Raw genomic sequence first — 20,378 nt, 5'->3', positions numbered from 1 at the left:
CTATTGGATATTCTTTCCTGTTTTGTCAAAGATTAGTTGGCCATACGTTTGTGGGTCTAGTTCTGGGGTTTCTATTCTATTCCATTGGTCTATGTGTCTGGTTTTGTGCCAATACCATGCTGTCTTGATGATTACAGCTTTGTAGTAGAGGCTAAAGTCTGGGATTGTGATACCTCCTGCTTTGGTCTTCTTCTTCAAAATTACTTTGGCTATTCAGGGCCTTTTGTGTTTCCATATGAATTTTAGGATTGCTTGTTCTAGCTTCGAGAAGAATGCTGGTGCAATTTGGATTGGGATTGCATTGAATGTGTAGATAGCTTTGAGTAGTATTGACATTTTAACAATATTTATTCTTCCAACCCATGAGCAGGGAATGTTTTTCCATTTCTTTATATCTTCTTCAATTTCCTTCCTAAGCTTTCTATAGTTTTCAGCATACAGATCTTTTACATCTTTGGTTAGATTTATCCCTAGGTATTGTATGCTTCTTGGTGCAATTGTGAATGGGATCAGTTTCTTTATTTGTCTTTCTGTTGCTTCATTGTTAGTGTATAAGAATGCAACTGATTTCTGTACATTGATTTTGTATCCTGCGACTTTGCTGAATTCATGTATCAGTTCTAGCAGACTTTTGGTGGAGTCTATAGTGTTTTTCATGTATAGTGTCACATCATCTGCAAAAAGTGAAAGCTTGACTTCATCTTTGCCAATTTTGATGCCTTTGATTTCCTTTTGTTGTCTGATTGCTGATGCTAGCACTTCCAACACTATGTTACACAGCAGCGATGAGAGTGGACATCCCTGTCGTGTTCCTGATCTCAGGGAAAAAGCTCTCAGTATTTCCCCGTTGAGGATGATATTAGCTGTGGGCTTTTCATAAATGGCTTTTATGATGTTTAATTATGTTCCTTCTATCCCGACTTTCTCGAGGGTTTTTATTAAGAAAGAATGCGAATTTTGTCAAATGCTTTTTCTGCATCGATTGACAGGATCATATGGTTCTTATCTTTTCTTTTATTAATGTGATGTATCACGTTGATTGATTTGCGAATGTTGAACCAGCCCTGCATCCCAGAAATGAATCCCACTTGATCATGGTGAATAATTCTTTTTATGTGCTGTTGAATTTGATTTGCTAGTATCTTATTGAGAATTTTTGCATCCATATTCATCAGGGCTATTGGCCTGTAGTTCTCTTTTTTCACTGGGTCTCTGTCTGGTTTAGGAATCAGAGTAATGCTGGCTTCATAGAATGAGTCTGGAAGTTTTCCTTTACTTTCTATTTTTTGGAAAAGCTTGAGAAGGATAGGTATTATCTCTGCTTCAAATGTCTGGTAGAATTCCCCAGGGAAGCCATCTGGTCCTGGACTGTTATTTGTTGGGAGACTTTTGATAACTGATTCAATTTCTTCGCTGGTTATGGGTCTGTTCAAGCTTTCTATTTCTTCCTGTTTGAGTTTTGGAAGTGTGTGGGTGTTTAGGAATTTGTCCATTTCTTCCAGGTTGTCCAGTTTGTTGGCATATAATTTTTCCTAGTATTCCCTGATAATTGCTTGTATTTCTGAGGGATTGGTTGTAATAATTCCATTTTCATTCATGATTTTATCTATTTGGGTCATCTCCCTTTTCTTTTTGAGAAGCCTGGCTAGAGGTTTACCAATTGTGTTTATTTTTTCAAAAAACCAACGCTTGGTTTCATTGATCTGCTCTACAGTTTTTTAAGATTCTATATTGTTTATTTCTGCTCTGATCTTTATTATTTCTCTTCTTCTACTGGGTTTAAGGTGTCTTTGCTTCTCTGCTTCTATTTCCTTTAGGTGTGTGCTTAGATTTTGTATTTGGGATTTTTCTTGTTTCTTGAGATAGGCCTTGATTGCAACGTATTTTCCTCTCAGGACTGCCTTTGCTGCATCCCAAAGCGTTTGGATTGTTGTATTTTCATTTTCATTTGTTTCCATATATTTTTTAATTTCTTCTCTAATTGCCTGGTTGACCCATTCATTCTTTAGTAGGGTGTTCTTTAACCTCCATGCTTTTGGAGGTTTCCCAGACTTTTTCCTGTGGTTGATTTCAAGCTTCATCGCATTGTGGTCCGAAAGTATGCATGGTTTGATCTCAATTCTTGTATACTTATGAAGCGCTGTTTTGTGACCCAGTATGTGATCTGTCTTGGAGAATGTTCCATGTGCACTCGAGAAGAAAGTATATTCTGTTGCTTTGGGATGCAGAGTTCTAAATATATCTGTCAAGTCCATCTGATCCAATGTATCATTCAGGGCCCTTGTTTCTTTATTGATCATGTGTCTAGATGATCTATCCATTGTTGTAAGCGGGGTATTAAAGTCCCCTGCAATTACCACATTCTTTTCAATAAGGTTGCTTGTGTTTGTGAGTAATTGTTTTATATATTTGGGGGCTCCTGTATCGGCGCATAGACATTTATAATTGTTAGTTCTTCTTGATGGATAGACCCTGTAATTATTATATAATTCCCATCTTTATCTCTTGTTACAGCCTTTAATTTAAAGTCTAGTTTGTCTGACATAAGTATGGCTACTCCAGCTTTCTTTTGACTTCCAGTAGCATGATAAATAGTTCTCCATCCCCTCACTTTCAATCTGAAAGTGTCCTCAGGTCTAAAATGAGTCTCTTGTAGACAGCAAATAGATGGGTCTTGTTTTTTTATCCATTCTGATACCCTATGTCTTTTGGTTGGCGCATTTAATCTATTTACATTCAGTGTTATTATAGAAGGATATGGTTTAGAGTCATTGTGATGTCTGTAGGTTTCATGCTTGTAGCGATGTCTCTGGTACTTTGTCTCACAGGATCTCCCTTAGGATCTCTTGTAGGGCTGGTTTTAGTGGTGATGAATTCCTTCAGTTTTTGTTTGTTTGGGAGGACCTTTATCTCTCCTTCTATTCTGAATGACAGATTTGCTGGATAGAGGATTCTCGGCTGCATATTTTTTCTGTTCATCACATTGAAGATCTCCTGCCATTGCTTTCTGGCCTGCCAAGTTTCAGTAGAGAGATTGGTCACGAGTCTTATAGGTCTCCCTTTATATGTTAGAGCACATTTATCCCTAGCTGCTTTCAGAATTTTCTCTTTATCCTTGTATTTTGCCAGTTTCACCATGATATGTAGTGCAGAAGATCGATTCAAGTTACGTCTGAAGGGAGTTCTCTGTGCCTCTTGGATTTCAATGCCTTTTTCCTTCCCCAGATCAGGGAAGTTCTCAGCTATTATTTCTTCGAGTATACCTTCAGCTCCATTCCCGCTGTCTTCCTCCTCTGGAATACCAATTATGCGTAGATTATTTCTCTTTAGTGCATCACTTAGTTCTCTAATTTTCCCCTCATACTCCTGGATTTTTTTTATCTCTCTTTTTCTCAGCTTCTTCTTTTTCCATAATTGTATCTTCTAGTTCACCTATTCTCTCCTCTGCCTCTTCAATCCGAGCTGTGGTCGTCTCCATTTTATTTTGCAGCTCATTAATAGCATTTTTTTTAGCTCCTCCTGGCTGTTCCTTAGTCCCTTGATCTCTGTAGCAATAGATTCTCTGCTGTACTTTATACTGTTTTCAAGCCCAGCGATTAATTTTATTACTATTATTCTAAATTCACTTTCTGTTATATTGTTTAAATCGTTTTTGATCAGTTCGTTAGCTGTTGCTATTTCCTGGAGGTTTTTTTGAGGGGAATTCTTCTGTTTTGTCATTTTGGATAGTCCCTGGAGTAGTGTGGAACTGCAGGGCACTTCCCCTGTGCTGTCTTGAATAACTTGCGTTGGTGGGCGGAGCCGCAGTCAGACCTGATGTCTGCCCCCAGCCCACCACTGGGCCACAGTCAGACTGGTGTGTACCTTCTCTTCCCCTCTCCTAGGGGCGGGATTCACCGTGGGGTGGCATGGTCTGTCTGGGCTACTTGCACACTGCCAGGTTTGTGGTGCTGGGGATCTGGCGTATTAGCTGGGGTGGATAGGCAAGTTGCACAGGGGCGGGAGGGGGAAGCTCAGCTTGCTTTTCCTTTGGAGATCCGCTTCAGGAGGGGCCCTGTGGCACCGGGAGTGAGTCAGACCTGCCGGAGGGATGGATCCGCCGAAGCACAGCGTTGGGTGTTTGCGCGGTGCAAGCAAGTTCCCTGGCAGGAACTGGTTCCCTTTGGGATTTTGGCTGGGGGATGGGCGAGGGAGATGGCGCTGACAACCGCCTTTGTTCCCTGCCAAGCTGAGCTCTGTCCTCTGGGGCTCAACAACTCTCCCTCCCATTGTCCTCCAGCCCTCCGGTTCTCCGAGCAGAGCTGTTAACTTATAACCTTCCAGATGTTAAGTCCCACTTGCTGTCCGAACACACTCCATCTGGCCCCTCTGCTTTTGCAAGCCAGACTCAGGGGCTCTGCTTTGCTGGTGGGCTGCCCCTCCACCCCGGCTCCCTCCCGCCAGTCCATGGAGCGCGACCACCTCGCCGCTCTTCCATGGGCCTCTCATCTAGGCTTGGCTCCGGAAAGTCCGTTCTGCTAGTCTTCTGGTGATTTTCTGGGTTATTTAGGTAGATGTGGGTGGAATCTAAGTGATCCTCAGGATGCGGTGAGCCCAGCGTCCTCCTACACCGCCATCTTCCCAGAAGCCAGCCTTTTTTCTTTAAGAACTTGTTACCAGCCACCACCTTGACACAAATGGAACCTGGAAAATGATGTTCTCAGAGATGCTTTTCTGTCTTCTTTGTTGTCCAACACTGTGAAAATTGTTCAAAGATGGAACTTGAAAGGGTTCACCCAATGCCAGCATAGGACAGATTACAGCTGAGGCCCAGACATCACCCTCTCACTTCATGTCCATTGTCACGACTACCTCCCGGGTATGTGTTTGTGGCTGTCTCTTTGCAACTCCTAGTCCAAAATAAAAGGAAGAAATGGGTGGTACAGGAGAGAGATAATTGAAGGAGTAAGGTTCTTGAGTTGGGGAGAGCAGATGATGTCAAGGACGCTGTGGAGAGGGTGGCCCAAACTAGGAACCTGACAACTATTCATTGTTACAGGAAGGAATGCAGAAGGTATGAACAGAATTGTAGGAGTTTAGGTTGATTAAGTACTAGGGGGTTGAGGAAATTCTCTTCTGGCTACTTCTAAATCTCAGTGAAATAAGAGGAGGAGAGGAGAGATGAAGGTATATAGAAATAGGAGAAGGTATGAAATGGTTATCTCCACCTATAGATATGTAATGGGGTTATCAGGCAATGGGGAGGACCTGCTTGGATTTTTTAAGACCATTAGCAAGTACCATCAACATCCTAAGTGCAGAACCAGGTTTCTGCAGAACCATTTCTCCAGAGCTATGTTAAGCTGCTCATGTGCAGTCACAATATAGGGAGATAGCTATCTGGAGTTTTGCAGAAAGCTGGGTTTTGTCGGGTGAGTATGGTGAGGGAGAGCAGTACAAAGGAGCTGTGTAGGACCTAGAATCCAAGATGGGCAAGAGGTAAGTGAAGGTATGAAGAAGACAGTGTTCAAGTCAATGGACTGAAGATTTTAGTGGAGTTAAAGGAATTACTGTGATAAAGATAGTAAAGGGAAATGAACTGGCAAGACAGGAGGAATTAGTAAAAAAAAAAAAAAAAAAAAGCGGGGTGGGGGATGTTGACACAGATTTTGGAGGTAGTACTGTTGGTGGTAATGAGAAGGTGTGGGGTGCAGTCACAAGAATGAGAGACTAAGGCTGGGTAGGATTAAGATCATTGGGAGACAGGATATTAAAAGAATGAAAGACCACAGTATTAAATGGGTTGTTTACATGAGCACTGAAGTTACTAAGATGGAACAGGGACTGAACTTAGGTCCCCTCAATCTTCACCACAAAATCCAGCAATCCTTGAGAGATGGATCTCTATGGTCTTACAGGAATGGGGAAACAGGATGCTTACCAAAGGAGGGACCCCACTACAAAGACTGGTGAAGACCAAATCAAACCAGTCTGCAAGATGGACCCCAGTGCTGACCTTTCACTGACTTTGTCCCTCATTATAATACTAAAAACCATGCCCAGGGGTGGAGATTTAACATGGTAATGAGACATGCGATGCGTGAAGAAGCATGTTCTGTCCACTTTGCCTATCTGCCCAACTTCCTGTATCTCTCTTCACTCCTACATGCTTAGACATCACTCCTTTCCCACCTTACCGTCTTTAAAAACTTCCTTGGCCTTTGTTCTGACAGCCAGCATGAAGGACCCTGCCTTTGCGCTGTCTCCCTTGTGCTCCAGCATAAGCCCAATAAAAGCCTTGCCTGGAAATTCCCATTTGGCCCCAGTCAATTCCTATTGCTTGGAGAGCCCAAGGACCCAAGTCAATAACATTACGATGAATGATGTAGAAATTATAATAGAGAATGACCATAAACTAGCATAACAGAAAAAGAATCTACAGAACAATAAGACACATTTGTTGTAGATAAGACCTGATATAGGAATAACAACATTAAAACACCTCTGGCTGAAGTTAATTAATTTGTGAATAAAGAAAAAATTACACAAGCACCCAGGCAGAGTAAGTGAGGCTCTACAGTGCTGCATTTCAATTCAGTTCTGACACTGTTGGGACAGCATCAGACCTCACAGCTTTAAAAGCACAGTCCCCAGAAAGACTTCCCATACTTCAGATGTTAACTGTAAGTTCACAGGTCCCCAGACCACACAAACCTCTGACCAACTGGCTACCACCCCCTCCTGTCCCTTAATTCACTAGATCTCACAGAACTCAAAAGAGTGCTAGCCTTAGGATTACAGTTTTATTATAAAGGTTATATATCAGGACCAGCCAAATGAAAAGAAGCATAAAAGAAAGTCTGGAAAGTCCCAAATGTACAGCTTCCATGCCCTCTCTCTGTGGAATCAGGGCATGTCACCCTCCCAGCATATTGGATATATTCACCAACCAGGAAATTTCACCATTTTTATTGGGGTTTCATTATTTAGGCATAATTGACTGAATCATTAGGCATTTGACTCAAGTCAATCTCCAGTTCCCCTTCTCTCCCCAGAGCTTCAAAGCTCCAACCCTCTGATCACATGGCTGACCTTTCTGGTGACCAGACCCTTCATCCTGAGTCACCTTGCTAGCATAATCTCAGGTGGCATTTAAGGGGTTCATGAATAACAAAGGCACTCCTATTACCCAGGAATTCTAGGGATTTAGAGTCTCCAAGGATTTAGGAACCAGGGACAAAGGCCAGTCAAATTTTCTATTATACAACAGGCACATTCCAGGAGAACAGAACTTGTTTGACCTTGGGCTTCTCCAAAGTAATATTTAATGCCAAATAACAGTGAAACAAGGTCTACAGTTTTCTGAGGGAAACAAAATTTAACACAAGAAACTCTTACCTAGACTTTATATTCTCAGTATAAAGTCAGTAGTTAGGCATTACCAACTAAGCAAGGGAAAGCAGTCATTATAAGCCCTTGTGGGGGGAAAAAAATCTAGTAGGTGTTAAATTCAGCTAACAAAGAAAAACATTAACGAATACAAGGAAAGACAAGCTATGTGTAAAGGCCTATTAGTAAGCACTGAATCCACTTAGACATTAGATCAGGGTTTCTCAGCCATAGCCCTTACTTTTAAAGTTGGATAATTAACTCTTTGTTGGAGGCTATCTTCTGCATTGTTTTTTAGGTTTTTTAATTAAAAAAAAATTTTTTTTTAATGTTTATTTATCTTTGAGAGACACACAGAGCATGAGCAAGAGAGGAGCAGAGAGAGAGGGAGAAACAGAATCCGAACCAGGCTTCAGGCTCTGAGCTGTCAGCACAAAGCCCCATGCAAGGCCCAAACCCATGAATCACAAGATCATGACCTGAGCCAAAGTCAGACATCTAACCGACTGAGCCACCCAGGTGCCCCATGGTATAATACTAATTAGGCATGGTGACCACTGCCTTATTCTCAATTAGTTGGAATGCTTCTAATATTTCACCATAAAATGTTTCTAATGTTCAATATCAAAATAATTTGTTGATATACATTATTATATTAAAGAAATCTCCTTCCACTTGAATTTTACTTTTGAGGGCAATGGAGGTTATCATGAATAAATACTGAAATTTATACATTTTATGTGTGCACTGAAATGCTCATATTGGTTTTTCTCCTTTTACCTTTTCTTAGGATAAACTCAAACTTGTCATAATGGATTTTTGGTTTTTGTACATTGCTGATTTCAGTTTGCTAAAAATCTATTTTTGACTTTTTGTTTGTTCATAGTTTTTCAGTTTGCCTGTGATTTTCTTTTTAGCAGTGTTCTTGTCTCGTTTTGCTATCAATGTTATTCTAATCTCAAAAAATGAGTTGGGAGGACTTCTACTCTGGGAAGAGGAAGTAGACAGACTTTTCTCTTTTCTCCTGCTAAGTGCAACTGAAATCCCTGGACATTAGATATAGAGAGGAAGGCAGACTGGTTATAGAGTTTGAGACCTAAGGAATGACCCAGTGGTCAGTTCCCTGGGTTTTCTTTTTTTGCCTCATATATTGTAGACTTGGGAGATGAAAAAGCCAGAAACTTGGAAATACCAATGGTACCAACAATAAAAGCCCCAGAAAAAGCCTGCTGTCTTTTACCAGAGGACCATGAAAGGAGCAGCCTACCAAGACAAAAAAAAACTTTTAAATATTATCTGTTCTACTCCAGCCAAATACCACAGAAAAAATCACGGCTCCACATATCCTTACCTATGCCAGCAAAAGGTAGAGTGGGAAGCTTAGACTTCTACTGTCACCAGTCTATAACAAGGTATCCCAATACCCTCCACCGGGGTAGCATCAGAGAATACCAAGTAGGGAACAGGCCAGTGTCAGTAGAGACCCCATGAGGAGTTGGAACTGCTATCCCCACCCAGCACTGCTCCCAATCCCAGTTTAATTGGAGACTTAGTGGACAACCTAGATTTCTATATTCATCTGGCATTAATGAGGTGGTGTCCTCCCACTTTCCCTGCCAGGACAATGTGGAACAAAGCCAGCTAAAACAGAAGGTTTAAATGAGATCTAGAATTTGATTACATAATACAAATATGTCCAGGTTTCAAATGAAAATCACTCACCATACCAAGAACCACAAAGATCTCAAACTGAATAAAAAAAGATAGTCAATAGATACCAACACCAAGATGACAAAGATGTTAGAAGTATCTGACAAAGATTTTAAAGCAGCCATAATAAAAATGCTTCAACAAGCAATTGTAAATATATATGCTTGAAACACCAAAGCCTCAGCAAAGTAATAGATTATTATCAAGAAGAACCAAATGGAAATTTTAAAATTAAAAAATACAATAAAAAATATAATAAGAGAAAAAACTTAATTGGATAGACTCAACGGCAGAATGGGAGGAAGAAGAGAAAATAATTAGTTAACTGGAAGATAGAAAAATAAAAATTACCCAATATATTACTGGAGGGTTTGTGGGAGGGGGGATAGACTTAATGGGTAAGGGGTATTAAGGAATCTACGCCTGAAATCATTGTTGCAGTATATGCTAACTAACTTGGATGTAAATTAAAAAAATAAATTAAATAAAAATTTTAAAATAAATAAACATTTTTAAAAAGTAACAGTTTTGATGGTAAAATTTAATCAATGTAGGAGTCTCATATCTTTGTAGGGTTCCCACATATGTACATAATTAAAATTGTGGGGGTTTTTTTTCTGTTTAAATAAAGTGGTCAATTTAGAAAATCTGAAAAAAAAAGTTCCCCAATATTAACAACAGAGAGAAACCAGGCTGACAAAAAAAAAAAAAAAAAAAAAAAAAAAAAGAGCCTCAGAGACTTGTAGGGCTATCATAAAAGATCTAACATTGTGTCATAAGACTCCCAAAAAGGGAGAGAGGGCAGGGCTAGAAAATTACTCCAAGAAATAATGATGGAAAACTTCTCAAAATTGGCAAGAGGTATATAGAATTCATCTATAAATATAAATATATATTATTTCAGGGAAGCAAGGCTGGTTCAATGGTTAAAAAATCCACTTTATTAATAGGCTAATGAAGAAAAATCACATGATGATATTGAGACAGAAAAGGTATTTGCCAAAATTCAAGGCTTATTCATGATAAAAATTTTCAGAAAAATAAGAATAAAGGAGAACTTCCTCAACTTGATAAATGTCATCTACAAAATATTACAGCTGACATTACCCCCAAGCATGAAAGACTGAATGCTTTCCACTTAATATCAGGAACAAGGCAAGCATAGCTGCTCTCACCATTCTTTTTCAACATAGCCTGTAAATTCTAGCTAATGCAATAAGGCAAGAAAAGGAAATAAAAGGCACAGAGAACCAAAAGAAAGAAGTAAAACTGTCCCTATTTGCAGATTATGTGACTATCTACATAGATAATCCCAGGGAATCAACAACAACCAAAAACTCATAGAACTAAAAAGTGATGAATAAATCCCTCATTTTGTTTGAGTGAATTTGAATTGGATTTCTGTCACATGTAACTGAAAAGGTCATTTACTTATTCATTTACCAATCAAATATTTATTGAATGCCTAAGAGCTGCCAGCAACTGCTCTAGACAATAGTGATGCATCAGCAAACAAAGTTCTTACTCCTAAGGGTGATGGTAAGAGATGTAAAGAGTTAACACAGATTAAAGAGAAAAAAAAATGAGGGGTGCTGTTTTAGAAAATGTAGTAAGAGAAGACCACTTTGATGGATACCTCATAAAATGGGGATTTAGCCAAGGGATTATCTAAGAGAAGAGTTTTCCAGGCAGTAGAAGCTGTAAGTTCAAAGATCCCAAAGCTGGAACATGTGTGGTATGTTCAAGCTGCAGAAGATTAAGAGAAGGAGAGGTGGGTGGTGGTCAGAGAGGACCCTGTTCTAGATCACCAGTTCCTTGTAGTCCATGGAAGGACTTGAGATTTGACCTGGAGTGAACCAGGAAGCACTGAAGGATTTGAGCAGAGGAATGACCTGACAGCATTTATGTTTAGTCATCACCAGCTCAACAGATAAACACAGCAACAGGTTCCCTAAGACCTAGAGCAACCCAAACCCGCCCCTTAACTTCTTTCTTTTCCATTTAAACCCCCTCTTTGTCTTCTTACGTCCTTTTTTCTTTGCTCCTTCTAAGAGAAAACTTCCTCTATTCCTTCATGGGACCCATCCCCCAGCAACTCCATAGACACTTTTCTTCCTGTGAATAAATTACTTTCCCAGCTCCCCAGCAAAAGCTTACAGGGTATTTAAATAATTAACTCTAAAAGGGAGGGTGGCAGAAAATTGTGTAAACTTTCAGCGTAAACTTGGCCTGAAACTCCTGCTCCTCCCTCTAGAATGTCTCCACCAATCCAGGAAGGGCCCTCTATGTCTTGCTTCTTCCAGTTGTCAGACTACTTCTCCCTCTTCTGTTGGCTACTACCAGGACTAAAGCAGAAGTGAGAGTTCAAGTTTCAAGGCTGCTCTTCTAGGAAACAGGTCTGCCATCACCGCCAGCTGTGTTGGAATCTTTCACTTTAGTGAGTACTACCTTATCTGTCTTCTATGTAAGGTTTTCTGGGCTGGCACCTGCACTTTTGAGCAAGAGTAACAAACAAGCAAGCAAAACCAACAAATCAAAAGTGCTCTCATGAAAGTATTTCTATCAGAATTTCTCAGCTGTTGTGTAATTGTATCTAGTAAGTAGCAAGGAGTATGTACACACAAAAGGCTATAAACATAGCAGATAAGTTTTTCATTTTAAGTCTTTTGTTACTATGTAATTTTTTTTTAACTATGTGCATGTGTTAACTTGGTAAAATGTTTTGGAAAAAACTTAATTGAGTTCAAGTACCAGCTGAGTTTTTCATTGTGCTGTCTACTTACCTCTCCACCCTGCTCAGTGGCAGATAGGAATCCATCTTCTACATCATCCAGAAAGTATGCATACTACCTCTAGGGAAACTTCAGGGAATGTATAAATGAAAATCCAAGGAAATAATCCAGGGAAGCCACTTTTCTCCAGTAAGTGATCAAGGGCAGCTCCAAAAATCCTATAGAGAAGGTTAAGTTTAGGGCTAGGGAGAATAGTAGGGGGCTTCACCTTGCTTTGAGGCTATATATGCTAAGCCACTGTTATTACTTGGATTACTTGGTAGGAGAGATACTTACAGAGATGTAGGGCGGCTAAAACCTCTTCTGCATTGCTGTTTATATAGATGTAGAGCTTGCATTTTAGATGAGACCTTAAATACTTTGAAAGCCCAGCTGACCAGGAATGGTACTTTCTCTCTTAGAGGAGTTTTCTGTAGCTCAGTATAAACATCTGTACTCCTAGCTCAGCTCCTTCACCTACAAAGAATATTGGAAACCTGGAAAATAGATGTTATGAAATGCTAAGATCACTGAAAAGAACGTCCCTGGGGAGAAGGCAATCTTACCACTTTGATGAGGAGGATGCTGATAAGTTCTTTTTGGTAGAGCAGAATGGTTAGGCTCATTTTAAGCTCCAAATGACTGGTCAATTTTCTTTTCATTATATGTTTGAAGGATTCTAAATGTGGTGAAGGAAATAGCTTCAAAATTTCATCTTAAATGCATAATAATGGAAACAATTCCTATGACATCAATAGAGGACTGGCTTAAGAAATTACGGTGCAGCTGTTCACTGGAATGCCATGCACTCTTTAAACAAAACAAAAACATTAAAAAAAAAACCCAAAATGAGAAAGATACTTATGTACTGACATGGAAAGACCTTCAAGAATTTGTCATAAAAATGTTTTTTAATGGGAAGAATAGTGTGTACTCTAGGTTACCTGTTGTGTCAAAGTGGTGGAGAAAGAAGAATCTTTTGCTTAAATACACATAAAGAAATACTGAAAAGATACATAGAAGTAATTGTAGTTCCTTAAGGGAGTGGGGGGGATGAGACTGAGCAGCTGTGAGATGGGGGTGCAGGGGGAAGATTTTTTCACTGTGTAATTTTTATGCTTTTTGCATCATTTGAAGACATGATCTAAAAAATTACAAATAAACAGAAAAGTTATACTAAAAGCTTAGTGTTGGGGCGCCTGGGTGGCGCAGTCGGTTGAGCGTCCGACTTCAGCCAGGTCACGATCTCGCGGTCCGTGAGTTCGAGCCCCGCCTCGGGCTCTGGGCTGATGGCTCAGAGCCTGGAGCCTGTTTCCGATTCTGTGTCTCCCTCTCTCTCTGCCCCTCCCCCGTTCATGCTCTGTCTCTCTCTGTCCCCCCAAAAAATAAATAAATAAACGTTGAAAAAATAAAAATAAAAATAAAAGCTTAGTGTTTTTAACTACTACTTAATGTGGGGCTCTAACTCACCAACCATGAGATCATGGCCTGAGCCAAAATTGGAAGCTTAACCAACTGAGCCACCCAGGTGCCCCTTATATCACCCACTTCTGAGCTATTATCAATATAGATCAGCACTGTCCACAAGAGATGTTCTGCAGTGATAGAAATGTTTTGTGTCTGCAGTTATCTATATGCAGTAGCCAAGAGCCACAAGTGGCTATTTAAGTGCTTAAAATTCAGTTACTCTAAGAACTTATTTTTAAATAGTATTTAAATTAATTTAAATTTAAATAGCCACATGTGAACAGTCCAGGTAGTTATATAAATCTGATTAAGCAATAAAGGCACTGCTCAGGTCTACTGTTATCCTGAGCTATTGAAATAAACTGTATATAAAATTTCTCCCTTCTGAGTCATTTCTTCATTCAACAAATAAGCAAATACTATGGGCCGAACACGATGATATTTCCCAGGGATAGTCCCATGAACATAACAGACTAAATGCCTACCCTCATAGAACTTACATTCTAACACCAAAGATCAGCAAACTAGAGCCGTGAGTTAAATCCCACCCTCTACCTGTTTTTATACAGGCTGCAAACCAAGAATGGTTTTTACATTTTAATTTTCTATAAATATTATAACGTAAAAATATAAACATTTTTTGTTTTTTGAAACATTTGAAGACATGATCTAAAAAATTACAAATAAAGAGAAAAGCTACAACACTGAAAACCTAGTGTTTTTAACTACTACTTAACAACTCCTTTCAGCTGAATGAAACCTGATGCTAATTCTGTAATAAGGGAGATGGCTGCCAAATGTATGGGATTTATCTTTATATAATATTTATAATTTATATTATATTATAAATGTTTTTTTCATTTTTGAAAAAGTCAAAAGAGGAATAATAATTCATATCACATGAAAAATATATGAAATTCAAGTTTCAGTATCCATAAATAGGTCTTTTTTGGAACATAGCTATGTCTATTTAGTCATGTATTGTCAATGGCTTCTATCTCAACCAGAGTTGAAGTAAGCAGTTGCCACAGAGATCATACATATGGCCCAGAAAGCCTAAATTATTATCTGGCCCTTTACAGAAAAGGTTTGCCAACCGCTGCTCTAGAGAGTAGTAATATGCTAGACACCGTGATAAGCACTTTGTATGTATTATCTCATTTAATCTTTGGGACAATTCTCTCTGACAGGGGTTCTATTAGTCTCTACATTGGCAAAACAGAAAACCGGTTCTGAAAATGTGCATTTCTAACTAGCTTCCAGGTTATGCTGATGCTGCTGGTTCACAGATCACAACCTCTGAATCAGTGATTCTCCACCTTGATTGCATGTTAACATCCTCTGAGGAAATTTTAAGAATATGCTGCCCAGGCCCCATCTTCCAGAGATTCTGATTTAGTTGGTCTAATACCCAGATATCGGTATTTTTAAAAAAGCTTTGCTGGTGATTCAAATATACAGCCAGGTTGAGAATCACTGCTCTACTGAAATCCTATTGAACAACAGTAAAGAGAACATTCAAATGAGAATCCAAAGACGTGAGTTCTAGTTCTAACTCTGATATGACATATTGAAGCAAGTTGCTTCCCTTCTCCAGGGCTCTGTTTTCTCTGCAGGTGAAAAATGGGGAGCTCAAACCAGATGATCTCAGAGGGTTCAAGTTCAGTGACTTGTCTGGTCTTCACATAAACAGGTGGGAGGGTCAGAAGAAGAACCCAGATCTTATAATGCATTGGGTGCAGCAACATGATGCCCAAACACCAGACCTATTTAGGATAAAACTGATGGCTGACATTATTAATTATTGTTTGGCAACATATCAGTATAGAAACTCTCCCACATAGCCATGCTGCCTTACACACCACATAGCTAGAATTGCAGTTAAAAATGATTTAATGATTATGAGAGTAGTATTTCATTGTAGGAAATTTGGAAGATTACAGAATGTATGAAGAAGAGAACCCTACAATCCCTAGAACCATGTTTTTAATAACTTTGTTTATGAGACCTCAGCCAAGTAAATGACATCATGATCAAATGATTTCCCACAGAAGCAGGGGGGCTCAGTGGCCTGAAGGGTCCTCCCCCACAAAAGTCCTAAAGGTTAAAGCCCTATTATTACATCTCCCGTAAATGCAGCTCCAAGCCTGGACTGGAAGGTTGTGTGGGCTCCTACTGGGAGCATGGGAACTATGTCCTATAAACCAAAGGACTTTTGACAGTTCTTTCATGACTAATTGGTACTGGGATACTCTCAGTTTTCTCACTTATGGATTACCCACTGTGGAAATTTCTCCTGAAAATGTCTGTACAACTCTTGAAATGACGGTGAAAGATTAAATTAGATAAGCAGGCTTGGCCCTTTGCTTTCACTGAGAGTAACTGAGTGACCCAGATCTTCACTTCTTTAGAAATGCATATGGGAGGCAATAGTATGTAGTACATAGTCAGGAGAATGGGCTGGGACCAGACAGTTCTAGGTTCAGATCCAACTAATGCTTCTGTTGTGGACTGAATGTGACCCTTCCAAATTCTTATGTTGAAGCCCTGACCCCCGAAATGTGATGGTATTTGGAGGTGGGGTCTTTAGGAGGGAATTAGGTTTAGAGGAGGTCACAGGGTGAGGCCCCAATAATGGGTTTAATATTTTTATAAAAGGAGAAGAGAAACCAGAGCTCTTGCTCTCTCTACCATGTGAGGAAACAAAGAGAAGGTGGTCATCCACAAGTCAGGAACAGAGCCCATACTGGGAAACTGAACTGGCCAGCACTTGGTCTTAGATTTCCCAGCCTCCAGAACTGTGAGAAATAAGTGTCTATTTTTTGAGCCATCCTGTCTATGGTATTTTGTTATGGTGGCCAGAGTTGACTAAGACAGCCTTGCTTCGTCATTTTTTCTTTCTTTAAACAGAAATGATAATAGTATCCATGTCACAGAGTTACTCTGACGATTTAGTGATAATTTGTATGTAAGTGAAACAAAGTACAGTGTTTAAAACATATTGAGTGCTCAGAGAATGGCATTTTTAGGATGATTGTTAGTAATAATAATAAAACTTAGATATTTTGGGGTATAGCTACCTTTAGGAGAGAGACAAATACATATCCTTTTACTTGTCTTTTAGATGGATTAGTTTCTGTGGAAACCCTGCGTGCTAACACATCCAGCAAGACTGATGCTACCTCTTGTCACTATGAAGACATTACTTCGTGCCAAGTGTTTTTGGCGCCTAGCAATCCCTGGTTCTGTGAGAGAACTGCATAAAGATTATAGAATAGTGCCTCCTCAGAATTTTTCCAACTATGAATCCATGAAACAGGAATTCAAACTGGAGACTCCAGAGTATTTCAACTTTGCTAAAGATATCCTGGACCAATGGACCAATATGGAAAAGGTATGAAGCAAGGGCCAGTCCAACTACAGTTTCTCAGATAGAAGTGATTTTGCCCCCAGGGGATATTTGGCCATGTCTGGAAACAATTTTGTTGCCATGACTTGTGAGAAGGTGTGTGCCAATGGTTAGAGGCCAGGGATGCTGCCACACATCCTCTAATACATAAGACAGTTCCCCATGGCAAAGAATTATCTGGCTCAACATGTTAATAGTTCCATGGTTGAGAAAGGTGATGGTTATAAAAATGCATGATTATAGGTTAACTTCTTAAAAATCCAGAAAGGACTCGAAAGAAAATCATTCCAAGAGTCAGAAATGGTAGGAAACAAGACATAGACATGTCACTGAGAGAATATAAAGGGATGCAAGAATTCTAACTTCTTGGAAAGAAAAGCAATCAGGCTAAATGAGAAATGACATATGCTGGAAGAAATGACATGGCTCCCAACAGCTAGAAATAAAGACTCTAGAGTTATTTCCCAATATTCCATGTGTGTCTTAACTAATGACCTGTGAATTTTATTCTGGAAAAAATATTCCATTAAGTCAGTTAAAATAGAATTTAGCTGCATAATGACCTTTAAATCCATGACTGGTTTGTCTTTCCTCAGGCTGGAAAGAGACCTTCCAATCCAGCCTTCTGGTGGATAAATGGAAATGGAGAAGAAGTGAGATGGAGTTTTGAAGAACTGGGATCTTTGTCTAGAAAATTTGCCAATATACTTACAGAAGCCTGTGCCCTGAAAAGAGGAGATCGAGTAATTGTGATTCTGCCCAGGATCCCAGAATGGTGGCTTGCAAATGTAGCCTGTCTGCGAACAGGTTAGTAGTGCTTGCAATCTGATTATATTTAAAATAGGCTAGATGGGAGAGTTTCCAAAACATCTAAGTAATCATGAGACATTCATTTGGGTAAATTATTTGAGGAACTATACACAATATAGTAGTATTCTCAGAAACCTTAGAAATGTGTTGGAAACATTTTCTATCTTTTGACTTAAACTATGAGTTGGGTTTTTCATAATGAAATTAAGTTTATTTTTTTAATTAAGTTTATTTTTTTAATTAAGTTTACTTATTTTTGAGAGAGACAGAGAGTAGAGAAGGGGCAGAGAAAGAGGGAGAGAGAGATTCTCTGTGCTGTTAGCACAGAGCCCGATGTGCTGCTTGTACTCACAAACCCTGAGATCATGACCTGAGCCAAAACCAAGAGTCAAGACTCTTAACCTACTGAGCCACCCAGGTGCCCCATGAAATAAGTTTATTAACCAAATGCCAATCAACAATTGAATACCCTCATACCTACCACTCTTCTCCTCCTATAGACTCATGGCCATCTGAATCTCAATGCAGCCACAAACTCAAAGAACCTACCCTAGTTCTTCTTTCATGCCTTTATTTCTCTCAAGGTTAATTACCATTCATCTGGTACCCTAAGCCAAGCAGCTGCTACTCCTCCTTCCAAATCAGTTCCTGCATCTTGTAAATTTGACTTTCTACGTGCCTCTTGAGTCCCTCTTCTTCTCCAATTCCATCGCCATTGCCTTACTTCACGTGTTTACCATCTCCTGAATGGACTTGCCCAAAAGTCTTCCTAATTCTGGTCTTGTGTGTGCCCACTTTACTCCTACGCAATTCATTCTCCATAGCTACTGTTCTTTCTAAAATGCACATTCTATCCTGTCAGTATGCTGCTTGACATGATTTAATAACTCTCCATTGCCTACCTGGTAACATCTGAACTTCTTTAGTTTGTCATGGAAGGTTTGAACTATCTTCCCTTCATTGTTTTCATACTCTGTGCTCCAGGAGTAGCAAGTGGTTTCCTATAAGGTTCATGATCCTTCCCATTTCCTGGCTTTTGTGCACATTGTTTCCTATGTGTGGAAAGCCTTTTCCTCACACCTAACCTCCTGGACAACTATTGGATTTTCAGGTCTTAATTCTAATGTCACTTCTCAGGCAACCCCACCCTGATGTCCCAATTAGGTGCTTTCTTTTTTGAGCTCCCCTAAAAAACATGTATGCATTTTTATTTTAACCTGTACTATGTTGTCTGGGTATATCATTTGTTCATAAATTTGTCATTCCCATAGGACTATGTATGTTCCTAAAAGGCAATGACTATGAGATAGTCGTGTCTGTGCCTCCAATTGTTGACATATAGTAAATGCTCAGTAAAATATTGGTTGAATTAATTCATATCCCTACCGTTATAATAAATCATTATATTAAGTAAGCATTCTTAATTTATCATAATAATTACTTGCAATTGAGGAGAGTTATACATTCCATATCATATATACATATAAATTATACACTGGAGTAGCAGAACCCACTTTTACAGTTTTTCTTTTTTAACAAAATGATAGCTTTCATGAATGCTGCTATACTCATTGTCTTAGTAAGGGGAATGTTGGATTTCCAAGACCAGAAATCCATTCATATTAGTTCAATTAAGGAAGGATAATTATTGGATGTCTACTGAAGAATCTCACAGAAAAAAAAGTGCAGAAAGAGCAACTGGCCTCTGCAAGGGAGGCGGGCAGCTTCTTTCTCTATTTCTTTTGCTTTAAAGCCATAGGGCCTCTTGTCTCTGCCTCTCTCAAGCATCTGTTCTTTTGACATCTGCTAACACATGATTTCTTTGCTGCCTTCATTTTGGCTGACATGTGGCTTTGGTTTGCCACACAGATGCCTTAAGTCCTAACTCTGTATGTTCTCAGTCTCTTAAATCAAATATTTGAGGCAGAATCTGATTGGCATGGCTTGGGTTAGGCCAGTCAGATGTGGTCAGAGGCAAGTTCATCTGGTACAAACATGGTTACTGAGGTTACAGAAAGTAAGGCAGAGTCTCTTAGAAGGGAGGATGAAAGGGAGGCAATAAATGGTAAATCTAATATACTAACAATTCTGAAAATAAGCATTACCTACCACCTCGAGGGATGGGTAGATGGACTAGGCTTTCAAATCCTGTTGCCAAACTGAATGATGGGAGTTACTTCTTTTGTCCACCAAACAAACTTCTGTAAAAATTTTGTCCTTTCATGTAGATCTGTTAACAGGGAGAAAAGGGGCTACGAGTGTCAGTCTTTTGACCCTTCATGCAAAAATTGGTAATATCATCTTATACACCCTATATCACAAACATGGTAATGAGAGGCCTCCCCCAAGATTTAAAGTAACATTTTGTTCCCTGACAAGAAATAATGTAATGCTTCCCAGAATGATTAATTTGGACAGGAAGCAGTTTTAATAGGTAAGATTGATCACTATTAATAGGTTCTTTTAAAGATAGGATATGAGGAGAGGGTCCAACATGGCAGAGAAGTAGGGGGAATCAATACTTCCCATGCCTCTCAAACAAAGAAGTGTAGAAACTAAAGGACTTTGAACACCAGAGCCTGGGAGGAAAAGAGACTGAATCTACCAGGAAGAAAATGGGAAAGCTGGAAAAAAGATAGGTTGGTAACTGCGAATTGGGGGAGATAAAAAAAAAAGGCTGCATGGGCACAGAGGGGAGGGACCCCCTTCTGCAAAGAGACAAAGGGAAGAGAAAGAGTGGCTAGGGAAGTGCAGGACTGTATCTAGACAGGAGAAAGACCTCGGACTGGGATTGAGACTGAGAGGGATCTGACCTCTAACTGCAGGGCTTTCTTCCGACTGGG

General features: G+C 39.5%; 2 protein-coding genes across 4 annotated transcripts in view; one reads left to right on the top strand and one right to left on the bottom strand.

The window, feature by feature from the left end:
• The window catches only part of ERI2 (ERI1 exoribonuclease family member 2), a 63,896-nt gene that overhangs the window by 8,511 nt on the left and 35,007 nt on the right, over positions 1–20,378 (bottom strand). The window contains exons 10-11 of the transcript XR_015245693.1: positions 12,147–12,346; positions 11,862–12,028 (exon numbers count right to left, since the gene is read on the bottom strand). The gene's annotated coding sequence lies outside the window, so the exon portion shown is untranslated. The remainder of the gene's footprint in view (positions 1–11,861; positions 12,029–12,146; positions 12,347–20,378) is intronic.
• Positions 11,358–20,378, top strand: part of ACSM3 (acyl-CoA synthetase medium chain family member 3) — a 42,570-nt gene continuing 33,549 nt past the window's right edge. For all 3 annotated transcript variants that reach the window (XM_086692845.1, XM_086692844.1, XM_086692843.1), the window contains exons 1-3: positions 11,358–11,515; positions 16,441–16,710; positions 17,322–17,532. In XM_086692845.1, coding sequence (XP_086548971.1) covers positions 16,492–16,710; positions 17,322–17,532 — 430 coding nt within the window. In that variant the 5' untranslated portion in view covers positions 11,358–11,515; positions 16,441–16,491. The remainder of the gene's footprint in view (positions 11,516–16,440; positions 16,711–17,321; positions 17,533–20,378) is intronic.

The sequence above is a fragment of the Puma concolor genome, chromosome E3 (assembly GCF_028749965.1).
Source record: "Puma concolor isolate L17-30 chromosome E3, mPumCon1.1.hap2, whole genome shotgun sequence".
NCBI lineage: Eukaryota > Metazoa > Chordata > Mammalia > Carnivora > Felidae > Puma > Puma concolor.
This window is presented reverse-complemented; position numbering and strand designations above follow the sequence as displayed.